The 13,197-nt window shown below is 49.6% G+C and overlaps 1 protein-coding gene across 1 annotated transcript in view; it reads right to left on the reverse strand.

The window, feature by feature from the left end:
- Positions 1-12,389, reverse strand: part of LOC132353586 (guanine nucleotide-binding protein G(o) subunit alpha) — a 157,146-nt gene extending 144,757 nt beyond the window's left edge. Inside the window, exons 1-2 of the mRNA XM_059904890.1 lie at positions 11,426-12,389; positions 11,160-11,202 (exon numbers count right to left, since the gene is read on the reverse strand). Of these exons, the coding sequence (XP_059760873.1) occupies positions 11,160-11,202; positions 11,426-11,543 (161 nt within the window). The 5' untranslated portion in view covers positions 11,544-12,389. The remainder of the gene's footprint in view (positions 1-11,159; positions 11,203-11,425) is intronic.
- Positions 12,390-13,197: the final 808 nt, after the last annotated feature.

Genomic DNA, 13,197 nt, shown 5'->3' on the forward strand with positions numbered 1-13,197 from the left:
CCTACTCTCCTTCCAGCCCCAACTTCTCTTCCCCAAGAAAACCACTGAACATTGCGAACATGGAAGTTATCCTGCAAGGACCGGAAATTCGTGCTTGCGGTCTGACTCGCCATCTTCCCTCTGCTACTTCCCTTCCTGCTCTTATGCTTCCAAACTTGACGGCATAACTAAACTCCAAAACCCAGGTTCAAAACTGGGAGGACTATTCTGATCTACTCCTTTCTCCCCATGTTCAACTAGACACCAGGTCTCACTTATTCTGCCTCCAAAATCTCTCCCCCATCCAATTCCTCATTGCCTTTCATAGCAATCCTCTAGTGCAGACTACAGAAATCTCTCTCTGCTGTTGAGCCTCTTCTCTGGTCTCCCTCTTCAAGCTCTCCTGACTTGGCACTCTACTACCCTACCATGTAGGGAGGAGGTTAGTGCACCCTACCATGTATTCACAGTGTGTACCCCGTAGCGAAATGCTCAGGGAAGCCTACAGTCCAGCTCCACTCTTCCTTTCCACACTTCTCCTCATATTCTCACAAACCCCAACTCTTCAGTTACATAAGACTGTCCACTACCCCATGATGGTGCCCTGCATGTTTGAGTCTTGCTTTTGTGCTTCAGCTCATACTGTTTCATCTTCCTGGAAGGCCTTACCCATTTTTAAGATGATTTTGGTTGTAAAGGAGAGAATTCCAGCTCAAATTAGGTTATGTGAAAGGAGGGATTTATTGGTTCACATAACTATCCAGTGCATAGAGCCAGCTTCAGAGAATACAATAATTATCATCAAAGGTCTTTCTGGCAACCCCTCTCTCTCCTTCTCTCTTTCCCCCATTCCCCCATCCCCCGAAGTCTCTCCCACAATAGGTAAACTTCCTTCCTGCACAGAGTAATGGAGATGTGGAAACATGGCCACAGACAGCTCCGGGCTTTCATCAATCTAACCCAGTGAGGACCTTGCTGGGATCCCAGATGAAGAGCTCCTTTCTCATAGTAACTATAAAATCCCAGAGAAGGACTCTGCTCGACCTGGACTGAGTCACACCACATCCCCTGGAAAGATCACTATGGCCAGGGGAATGGGAATTTGTGAATGGCAAGGCCTGGGTCACATGCCCATTTCTATCTTCAAGCAGCAGGGGTAGTCATGGCAGCCCCACGGGGACAGCCTGGAATGAGGGAATCTGGGCAGAGTAGAACAACCCAGTTCCACTGAACTCTCATTTCTCCACCTACTGCCTCCAGGCTTAATCCTGAGCCCTAGTCCAAATCAAATTCCAGTTTTGCCTCTTCTGTGCACTGACTGTCTCCCCCAACTGATCCAACTCTCTGAGGGCAGGAATTGGATTCCTACGTGATCAGTATAAGGCTTCACGCAAAGGTGTGTCTCCAAAAAAATTTTCACAGTCTGCAATTACTATGTCCAATTATTTCTTTGTGAAGTCATTGCCTGATTCCCCTGGGACTGACTTCCCCACCACCGAATCTCCAAGCACCTAGAACAGTGCCTAACACATAACAGGTGCTAGATGAATATTGAGTAAATGAATAAATGAGTGGTTTGAATAGAATAAAGGTTACCAGCCTTTGGTGTTTGGTAAACGAGCACAGCTGCTTTTTAATTCTTCCCACTTCACAGAGAAAAATAAATGATAAGGCAAGAACTCCAACTTCTTGTCCCCACCATCCCACCCCCAAATTTCTGTACACACACCCCATGCTTATGGCCTTCCTGTCAATCTCAGGGGAGGAGATGCACATTCATGTCCAGATCAAGCTGCCCATCCACACTCTGCACCCCCTCCTCCCTGCCCATCCTCTTGGGGCTCTGCTCTTTCTACCACTTCCTCTTTCCTATACCTTCTACATCTCCCTCGGTCTGGACTCTTCCTTTACAGCTTCTCAGTGGATCCAAGTCCCCCCCATGGGAGCCAAATGAGGTCAAATAAACCCTCCCTGAGCCCTCCCCGCTTCTCCCCCCTTCCTTCTACAGTTCCGGTTTCTTTTCCAGGAGACTCCATTTGTGGCCTCAACCTCCTCAATCCCACATGCTTAACCCCACTGCAATTTGGCTTTTCTCCCGTCACTCTATTGAAACTGCTCTTGCCAAGGTCGCCAACAAGTTTCCAGACCCAATGGTCACCTGCCAGTCTTCATCTTATTTGACTCTTGCAGTATCTGACTCAACTAACTACTTCCTCGCCTTCTTGAAATTCTTTCCTTCCTTGGCTCCCATGATGCTGCTCTGCCTTGGATTTTCTTTGCCGCCTCTTAGCTCACTCCTTCTTGGTTTCCATCACAGGCTCCTCTCCCTAGATGTTTCTCAGCTCCTGGAGCTGTGTGTGGGGGGAGATGCATTCTCTGCCTTCTCTCCCCTTCTAACTTAGCCTGGTGAGATTCCCAACTTTCAAGGCTCTCACTGCCCATGAGCACCACAGAATTCCAAGTTGACCCTTCTCCCCAAGTGCATCCTATCTCCTCATCCACATATCCAACTGCCTGCCAGGGATCTCCACTTGGATGATCCACAAAAATCATGATCAAACATGACCAAAATAAGTCAGCATTCTTTTCCTCAAGCCTTCCCTCTTCCTCCTGCATTTCTCCATCTCAGGGAATGGCACTACCATCCCACCAGTGGCCCAAACCAGGAATCCTGGACTCATTTTTGTCTACATCCTTTAAAATGCAGTTCCTCCTCAATGCCATTCCAGTTGATCATCAAAAAAATTCAATTATTGCACCGTCCAAATAGCTCTTAAATCTATCTCCTTTTCCCACCTCCCACTACCACCACTTTAGTTTCGTTCTTAATCTTTTCCCACCTGGATCACAGAGATAACTTTCCATCTGGTCTCCCAACCTGAGGACCTGCCTCCTTCCAGTCCACGCAGGTGATCTGTCTCACGCACAAAGGGATCCTGCCGACCCATTTCCTTAAAATTCTCTGGTTCTTGAAAGTTCTCATCACAAGGTAAAAAATGTTAACTATGTATGGCGATGGATGCTAACTAGACTTCCTGTGCTGATCATTTTGCAATACATACAAACACCGAATCACCTCACTGCACACCTGAAAGTAATAGAACGTTATGTCAGTTATACTTGAATTTAAAAAAACCGTTTGGCGGCATCTCATTACACACAGAATAAAATCCAAAGTCCTTGGCACAATAACAAGGCCCTTCATGACCGGATCTCTGTCTCATCTTTTATCCTCCATCTCTTGACACTCCTTTTATATATTGTGTTCTAATCAAACCAAATTATTTCACATTCCCAGCACGTTCCATGTGGTGACATATCTCAGTGCCTTCTTACATGTTGGTCCCTCTGCCTGGCATTCCTTTTCTCCACCTGCTAACTACCACTCATTTTTAAGACTCAGCCCACGTGTCATTTCTCTTGGCCAATGTTCCTGCCTAGAGAAGGTGCCCTCTGTTCTCCCACAGCCCCGTGGCACTTCCTGCTCTGAGGTGTAAGTGTCTTTTACACATATCTCCCATTAGGCTGAGTTCTTCAAGAGCAGGGACTAAGACCTTCCTCCCTACTTCCATGGCATCATGTATATGTCTAGCTCACACTAGGTGCTCAGTAAATGCTTATGGGTGAGCAGATGGATTAATGGATGGATGGATGGATGGATGGATGGTTGGCTGGCTGGCTGAATGGATGGATATCCTACTATCCTGTCTTTCCCAAGTCTTCTCCGACCACTTCCTTCCACCAAAGCCTGAACCTTCAGTGGCAGCTCCTCTCTGTTGCCACCTACTAATGGCCCACACTTCTGAGGCAGGAATGGAAAATGATTCCAGGAGCTGTCCAGATGGTGATTAGGGACCACTCTGGCGTCAGAATCAATGTGATACACGATGGTGACCACCACCTCCACCTCCAGAAGGAACCCGGCCCCAACCAACCACTTGCTATTCTTGGTTGAGAAATCAAGTGAGCAGGGGGACAAATACAAGGCACCGACTACTGGCCTTGCAGGATTTTATTTTACTTTAATTTTTTGGTGCTATGAAAAGCATAATGTTTTTCCTCTTTTCTGTAAAGAAAATTAGAACTAAAGATGGCTCAGCAGATAAAACCTGTGGGCGGTAAATACTCCCACTATTCCCCCCTGCATTTCAGGCTTCTAGGTTTCTCTTTGCATTTACTGAGCTAGAATCCTGAAAGAGGCCTGAGGAATTCTAGCTCATATCCTAAGTAAGAGATGAAAAGACTGAGGCTCAGAGGGGCTAAACAACTTGCCCAAAGTCAAGTTAGAGAAGGAGCCAAAATTAAAACACAGCTCTCCTGATCCTCCCCTTTAACTATTCTGCAAATCTCCCAACTCCCTGGATCTTAGGCACCTGAACCTGGGCAAGTTCCTTCCTGTCTATGCAGCCCTCCCATCCAGGGTGGAAGTCAGGGCTGTCTCCATTTCTAAGCAACCTGGAAGCCACAGACAAACCACTTCTTCCATTAACATGTCACTGGGTCCCTCCTCCCAGAAACATCCTGTTTCTCAATCACAGGATACTTTCAGATCCTCCTCTTTGGTTTGAGAAGCACATCTGCATGAAAAGTTTGGTTAGAGGTGGTTTTCTCTAAATGCCTCTCAGGACTATGACTTTCCTGGCTGAGAAAGCTTTGTGGTTGAGGTTGCTATTCTGCAATTATCTTGGCCTTAAAAGAGCTTTCATGGGTACCCCCTACCCCCTCAGGAGGGAGCCAGAATTGATTCTTCTATGTTTAGAACCTCGCATCAAAGACCTCAAGAATCTGAACATGAAGGTAATTTCCAATTTCATAGCTCACTTAGAACAGGAAAGGAGCTTGGGGGTAGCCCTACTACTCCAGTAGCCAACTACTCCAGGAAACAGAGCCCCCAGAGCGGCAGGGGCAGAGCCACCTATCTTGACTCCTGGTCCAGTGCTCTCTCCCACTCTCTGTAATATCACTCCAGCCTCCTGGGCTGAAGCAGCTGCGCCATCAAAAATGTCACATCACTTATGACAACACAATTAGTTATATAACTGATGCTGCAGAGCAGGCAAGGGGAAGAAGCCCTGAGCGTGAACCACAGCGCCCCGCTTCTGGCTCTCAGGGAAGCTAAGGCCCACATACTTGAGAACTCCATATGGGAAGGGAACACCCACTAATCAATCAAAGGAATCAAAACTGTAGCTGACATATGTAAAATGACTTCTATAAAACTGTTAAAAGGGCATTTCATATATTACATCACTTAATGCTCACAACCCTGTTAGGTATTTTTATTATCAGCCCCATTTTACAGGCAAGGAAACTGGGGCACAAAAAAGTAACTTGTTTAAGGGCACACTTCTAGTTAGTGGTAGAGTCAAGATTTAAAGCCAAGCAGCCTGGTTACAGAGCCCAAGCTGCTAACTGCCTCTCAGTTTTAAAAGCACGCTGAACGGCTTCTCTCAATAGGAATCCACCTATCTCTTTGAACCAGTAACAGGTCACTGCTCCTTTCTCTACTTCCTCCGCTATGCTAATGACTGATTTCTCAGGAGGTTTCTTTCCTAACCAGTAATGTGCATAAATGAGAGACATAGAATAAAATAAGAATGCGATACCGGTTTGAACAAATTCTTAGAATGCAGTTTGAGCACCTTCAAGCTTTTTATGATGATGCAGTCAATAAAGTGAGGTGAAGTGCTCTTCTTACAGCATCTGCTAACCATTTTAAAATCCATGTAGTATGTATGTAAACACACACATACGTGCACATTTTAAAAAATTTTTTCAAAATCAAAAGTTGTTCTTTGCTAGTGTCATATTTTGCGGTAATTCTTTCCAAAATGTTTTATTCAGTTTGAAATCACCTCCTCACCAGCTTGTCTACTATCTTTCAGATCAAAATGTGCTCTTGCGATAATGGTCTGTCTAGTTTTGTAAGAAATGAGAGACTTAGAACACCCCGGGAGAGAGGGAACCAAGTCCCTGCATCCAGATTGACTGAGCACATGTCAGAAAAATATGACCTTATTCTACTCATATTAAATCTCCAGTGTTAACAGTGAGAAGCTGAAAAACATGTGATCCTGTCCTATCTTTAGCAGGTGTGGCTAAGATGCATGATATAATCTGGGGAGTTCCAAGTGCTAAAAAAACAAGACAGTCCTCTGACTCTGGGCACTATAAATCTAATCTAGCCCCACACAGAGACTAGAAATTCTGGATTCCTCTGGAGTCTTGTCAATCCTGAATGAAGCTTCATCCATTTAATCTCATCAGCAACAACCCTTGCAATAAGCACACGGGTTCGATTTCAGAATCCAACAGGTGACTGAGGTTCAAGAATTCCACAGCTGATTCCTGAGGAGATCAGGTGGACTGTTTGCTACTCTTCTGGCAGGAAGGTCTGCTGGTATTTACAGCTCAGTGAACAGTAAGGAGGGAGAGAGCACCATCCATCAGCAAAGGAGAACTCATCTGCTACTTGATCTGACATTCTGTTTGCGCTCACACTGTCTCCAGAGAGCAAGGTGCATCCATTTGAATAAACATGGAGACAGGAGGAAGGGGAGGGGGAGCAAAGCAGTCAAAGAGATGATTGTAGAAACAAGAAGTCCACAGATCGAGGAGCTCTTAGTGGAGCGCTGCCCCAACATGGGACCCTTTGGGGATGTGCAGGAAACGCCCTTTCAGACGACTGTACTTTTACTGAATAATGGCTACAAGTTGCTATTCACCTCCTCTCATGCCTGCCACTTAGCAGGTACCAAACAGCGGTGTGCTAAATGAACACAGGCTTGCCCTGAACCCAAGCCAAAGACTAAACACCCTAATTACAAAGTCAGGGTCAGCTGGTAGGAGGAAACCACCAGCTTTTGGCAATCTTAAGATTGTCTTCCCTGTCTGGTAGGGTCTGTCCTCAGACTCCAATCCTACTGGAAGGGCTGGGATATTTGTATGAGCAATGGTGTCTTCACCAGGCAAATCCTTAAATTTTGTTTTACCAGTGGCACTGAGCAAGCACCTTGGAAAGGAACACACATCCAAAGTGCTCCACTTTACTGTGTTCACTTATATAAAGCCTACCAGCTAGCAACCATGCCTCAATTGCCACCTTCGGACTCTCTAGCTCCCTAAAAATTCACTTAATGCTCCAGAGACAACAGAGAGCCTGAATATGACATCACAGAAAACTCAACATCTCAAATGCGGACAGACTGTGGTGCCCATGGCAACTCCACAGTTCATTCTACATTTTCATCAGGTAGATGGTCCAAGTAGTTGTCACTATTTGCTCAGAATGGGAAGTCACTTAAAGTGATTCTGTTGATTCCATATATAATGCCTTAAGAGATTTCTTTGATAGGGTTTTGGTGATTAAATAAAATTAATACTTGCTGTTAAAATTTTGATTAATTGGAATAAAAGAGTCCCCTGATTGACTGCAAAAATGATGAGGCTGTATCACAGGTGAGGTCAGGACCTCCTAACAAGCAAAATTATTTAAAATGTCACACATAAAAAGTCACTAATTACTCATGGTATGTGTAAAATTATATTTTGCCATCTCAATGATCATTGTTTATTTCTCAGTATGGAAATGTTCTGGATTGTCTGACACAGAGCTCCCAAACACTAGTTCACAATCACATACACAAAGAAAAAAAAACCTAGCAAGCTATTTTCAAATGAAAATTTTAATAAAGTATTAAGAATCAGGCTTTTCAAATGACAGTCTAACATGTGGCCTCTCTTAATGGATGCAAGTTTCCCACTGCAACATGTATCAAGCAAAAGAATGTCAAAGGTCAGTTTCCCTGCAATGTTCCTAGCCTGCTACGGGTGTTAACACTTTGTTCTAAGCAGCATCTGCCAGCCAGGCCTTTGTAATATAATTTCAGTTACTACAGGCATATATGGAAGCCCCATCCGTCTTCTAATCAGCACGCCATAACGTGGATAAGAATGTACACTGAATGGAGTGGCTCTTTGCTCTTCTGGAAATGCTGATTAAAAAGGATCTGGAGATGTCTCAATATCAATATTCTTCCTCTCAATGCAACAGGCTGAGCTATTAAACCCCAGTCCCCATTAGGAAATCATCAAGTTCTCACAGGGCATCACTCACAGAGAACGCTCTAATTTCATCTGCCTGGGTGAAATAAAAGAGCATCCTGATTAACTCATAAGTATGGTCTGATAGGTTGTTAACCAATCGTACTGGCCAGGCATGTCCAAAATTGCGTTCTGTAAATGCCACCTACATTTTCAGGGCCAGCCCCACCCATAGTACAGTTCTCCTGATTCAAGTGACTCTCACCCAAGTGGCAATCTGGAAAATCACCTCTGCAAGGGAAGGCTCAAAAGAATGTCACTAGGATACAGTGACACCAATCCCACATTTTGTGGTTAATAAAACAAGTCCTGCATCCAGTTTGGCACAAGGCCCTGATCTGATTTATTTCAAGCCAAGCTGGAGGGCTCACAGGAAAAGCTGCCATTCATGAATGCTTCAGGAGGACAGGACACTAGGGTCCCTGTGGCAAAATTTACATGGGCCAGAAATCTTTCTGACTCACCTTTTGAGCAAACTTAGCTCATTTCCTAAAGAGAACTGGTGTATTTTAAAAAATATACTAACAGTTTTACCAACAAAATCTCAACTTTGCCTGTTATTTTTCTCCAAAAAGGCGTCCTGTCGGGTGATAAAGAGGGGAGTGCAGGGAAAAGAGAGAAAGTGCCAGGACGTCTGATTTAACCATCTGAAATATCTAACGCTTGATTTTTTTTCCCCTCTGTGAAATTTCCTCTGTGTAACCAAATATGAGACGCAGAAGACTTTCCCGGAGAAGTCTAAATACAGCCTTCATTTAAGATTTTCTGCCCCAGTACATAATTAGGAAATTTCATTCTAAAATGACACGCCTATCTCCTTGGAGAGCGTGCCTCTGTTTGAATAAAAAAGGCGAGGTATCCTTCAGGGTACACAGTATATATTTTTAAACTTCTTATTAAATCAACCTAATTTATGGGGCTTGTTCAGGAAAAGCCGGTAAGGAGTTGCTTCGGCAGATGCAAAGTTAATTTCCAGACTCCAGCATACACCCCCGCTTCCATCCCCGCTTCCCTCAACCGAGCGTTTCCGAATGCCTTCGGCCTCCTTCGAAGAGGCTCGGCTCTCTCCGCCGAGGCCCCGGCTCGGCTCCGAACACTGCCGAGTCCCTCCGAGCCTCGCGCCCAGCCTGCGCCGAGCCGAGCCGAGCGCCACCAAGCCTGAGCCTCCTCGACTTCTCCAGCCTCGGCTGGGCGCTGTCCACCACTCGCAGCGCCTGAAACCTCACCCAGCTCCGGTGGCTGGGGCTTCTACTGTGCTGCAAGCCTGCCACTGCAGATTACACAGTTCTGAAGTTTTGAAACGTCCCCTTTAGGGAGAAAGGGGTGGTGCTGCTTGCATTTACCGACCTGCAAGGGCTCCAGGCAGATGCAACATGCACCTTGTTGCAACGAGCAATTCCCCAGGCCCCGCCTTCGCATCCATTTGGGTTGCACAAGCTTCAAAGAAGCCCCAGGCCAAATTACCCGTGGATAATTTGGGTGCGGCAAGCCGAGGGGCCTCTGCACAGAAAGCTCCAGGGAGCTCTCGAACAAAAATAAGAATACGTCAAGCAGACGGGAGAAATTGTCTCCGAGTCGCTACTCCCTACCATCATGGCGCCGCCTAGAACCCGCTTGTCATGCCTGTTACACATGCAAGATTTCTTGCATCTTGGTTCTGAAACCGCAAGCATGCTTCGTCTCCCATCCACCTTTCTGCGAAAGGGGTTTTTACTTTCCATTGTTTTCCTATGGGATGCAATTACTTCGGCTATTCTGTCAAGCTGAAAAATAATCATTTTTGTTTACTGCACAGCAACCCCTAATTAGGAGCTGTGTGTGCACGAAGGTGTCACAGCAAAGCGACGTGGAATCCTCGCTAAACGGTCTTAACGAACTCCTCCGTCCCGAACTGACAGGCCAACGGAAGCAGCGGGGCTAGGAGGCCCAAGGGCGCGCACCCCTTTCCTAAGGTCACCCCCTCCCCAAGCAAAGCTGCCTGTGGGCTCACCAGGAACTGCTAACCAGGAGTGGATGGGGCAAGAAGCAAGCCTGGGAGTAGGAAGGAGGGGCAAGGCTCCTTACTGAGAAAGTGTGGAAGGGAAGGAATATCCCATTTTGTTTTAATTTTCAACCATCACTCAAATCCACCCCCAGTTAATTAGGAAGGGAAACTGATATCTAAGGCAGAAGGGGGTGGTGCGGCAAGTGGGGCCTGAAATCCGCATTGTGGGTAGATTACATGGAACACAGCCTATGCAGAGTGTAAATAAATACATTGATAAAGGCCATAGAGTGAACGAAAACTGCCAGTGTCAGGAGAGCAAAGGCTGGGAGGGTGGGGGAGAAAGGCGGGGGAGCAGCAAGGGGCGGGCATTCAGCCTCACAGCCAGCGTCCTCCTTCCACCTCTGCCTTGGATACACCTGTGCCAGCCCCATTCGCTTGGACACCCACCCCCTCCCCTACCACACGCCCCTTCCCCTAACCTCCGTCCTTTGGGGGTGGGGAGGAGGGGCAGAAACCACAGCCTCTAATTCAGCACCAAATCCATGAACAGCAGACACTTGATACTCCACCCCAGCCTAGGGCTGGGTCCCCTCCATGTTTTAGCCAAGTTCAAAAATCACTGCCCCAGGAGAAGAGTAGGGGGAAGTGGGATTATGGATGTGGAGAAGGGGGTGGAGGAAGGAGGAAAGAGAAATAGAGACAGAATGATACAGAGACACAGAGAAATGGAGGCAGCGATACACAGGAAACACCACACAATCAAGAGTAATGATCATAATCATGCCAATAGTGTGATGTTCTGATCAATATGGCGGACACTGTCATTCATACAACTACAGGCGCTCCCCTTCCCTCCACCCCACCCCCGGAGAAAAAAACACCCACCCTGGGAGTTGGGGTGGAAGACCCAGAACCAACGTAGGGCCTGGGGGAGGGGAGTCAAATTCAGGTGTGTGTATGCGTGTGCGTGTGCGTGTGTGCACGAATTAAAAACCGGGCCTGGAGAGCAATGTGAAGTGAGCAAGGTAATAAAAATTATTAAAAAATTATGCTTTATAAAAGTACAAATCCCAATGCCACAGGGACTTACTTCATCTGCTTCACAATGGTGCTTTTTCCAGATTCTCCAGCCCCTGTTGGGACAGACAGGGGGGAAAATTTGGTGAGTGTCAGCTTAGGGGACCGGGGTGGGGGGTGGGGGGGTGGGAGGTAAGGCATGCGAGGGAGTGGGCGATCCTGGGCACATGGTGGTGCCAACTCGGGGACCAGGTCTCCCCAGGAGCGAGTGGGGGGGGACTGGTGGGGGGTGCAGAGTGGCCGGGGTCGGGGGATGGGGGTGGCAGTCCCGGTCCTTACCCAGCAGGAGTAATTTCACGTCTTTGGCAGCGCTGATGCCATCCTCTTTGAGGTTTTTCTCAATCGCCTTGCTCCGCTCGAGGGCGGCTCGCTCCTCTGCGCTCAGAGTACATCCCATGGTGGCCCCTTCCCTGCCACAGCCCGCACGACTCGGCTGGCACGGCTCCCCGGCTCGGCGCGCCCCCCACCCCCCCAGAAAGCAGAGCCTGGGCTCAAAGGGGAAAAAATCACGATAGCCTCCCCTTGGCTGAAAACAAAAATGTCGGGAAACCAGAACCCCCCAAAAAGACAGCCTCTAACAAGATTCCAGCCACGGAGACTCGCGGCAGCTGGCGGTGCACTGGGGGTGTCGAGGCGAGGGTGGCCGGGGTCTGGGGTTCCGGAGCCGAGGGAGGAGGCGCCCGCGGTCCGAGGAGGCGCGGGCTGCAGGCACTGAGGCTTGTGCACGACCCAAAATAAATAAAATAATAGTCGAGGCAGGAGTCGCAGCCGGAGCCGGCGGAGGGTGGGGTGGGGGGCAGGGTGGGTCCTTCTGCCGCTGCTGCCGGAGGAGGAGGAGGCGCGGGGTGTGGAGGGAGTGAGTTAGGGGATGCTGCTAGTGTATTTGCATCGCTGTTCCTCAGCCGTCGGTGCGTCCGCGGCGCCTTCGCCGACCCCCGCGCGCTGGGCAGCGCTGGGCAAGGGGCCGGGCCGGGGGGCAGGTCTCTAGCGGGAGACGGCGTCGCTGTTTCCCAGAGCTCGCATCGCTCGGTGGAGCCTACCGAAGAGAAAGGGAGAGCGCGACGGAGCCGCGGGCAGCCGGGAGCTCGAGGGGGAGCGAGAGGAGAGAGGCTGGGAGGGAGGGGAGAAAAAAAATGAAGGGAGAGCGAGCGAGCGAGCGCGCGCGCGCCACAGACCGGGCGGGGGAGGGGGCGAGCGCAGCGCGCGAGTGCGCCAGCTGCTCTGCGCACCCCGCACGGCCAGCCGCCCGCTGACGTAAGCAGGGCCGCGCGCCGGGCCCCCGGGACGGGGAGGGGCGGGGGGCGGGGGGGGCGCGCGCGCCGGGGTCCGCGTAACTAGCGGGGGCGCGCGCGCGGCGCGGCCTCCCCTCCCCCACCCTCTCCCCACTCCCCTCAGGGCCCGCGGCTCCCCGAGGTGGGCTCGTGCGAGGCCTAGCGGGGGCGGGGCCTGGGGCCGGGCTCGAGCCCGGGCGCCCCTCCCCGCCTCCGCCTCCGCCTCCGCCCTCGCCCAGTGCTCTGGCGGCTCGGGCCTGGTCAACGCGAGCTTGGGGCTGGGTCGCCCGCGCCGCCGTCAGGTGGGTCCACTGGGTCGTGGCCGGCGCCGCCTCCCTCGCTCTCCTGCCTCCTCTCCATCTTGGCTCCAGCAGCGCGCCTTCTTGGTTGCTCTCCGGCTGCTGGGGCCGTAGCAGCCGAGGTCAGGTGGCCTCGGTTAACTCGAGGAGACAGCGGTTCTGAGGGAACCTGCGTTCCCAATCATTCGCCCTTGGGGCGTAGGGGCAGATTCGGATTTTTCGCTTCCTGCGTCCCACAGACATTTATTGAGCACCTAGTATGTGAGAGAGGAGGCTGTGAGAAGAGGAACACAGCAGGATGAGACAAAGCCAGGGCCTGTTCTCAAGGAGCCTCTAAGCCTCCCTTTGCCATCGCGGACCCTGCTCCAAGATTGCCGGCCAAAAGGGCAGCGCAGGAGACAGTTCCCACACTGGGCAGCTTTTGGATGGGAGGGACAGGTTTTCATGTGTTACTTCCTCAACACAGAGCTTAAATGCTTTT

The sequence above is a fragment of the Balaenoptera ricei genome, chromosome 19, assembly GCF_028023285.1.
Source record: "Balaenoptera ricei isolate mBalRic1 chromosome 19, mBalRic1.hap2, whole genome shotgun sequence".
Taxonomy (NCBI): domain Eukaryota; kingdom Metazoa; phylum Chordata; class Mammalia; order Artiodactyla; family Balaenopteridae; genus Balaenoptera; species Balaenoptera ricei.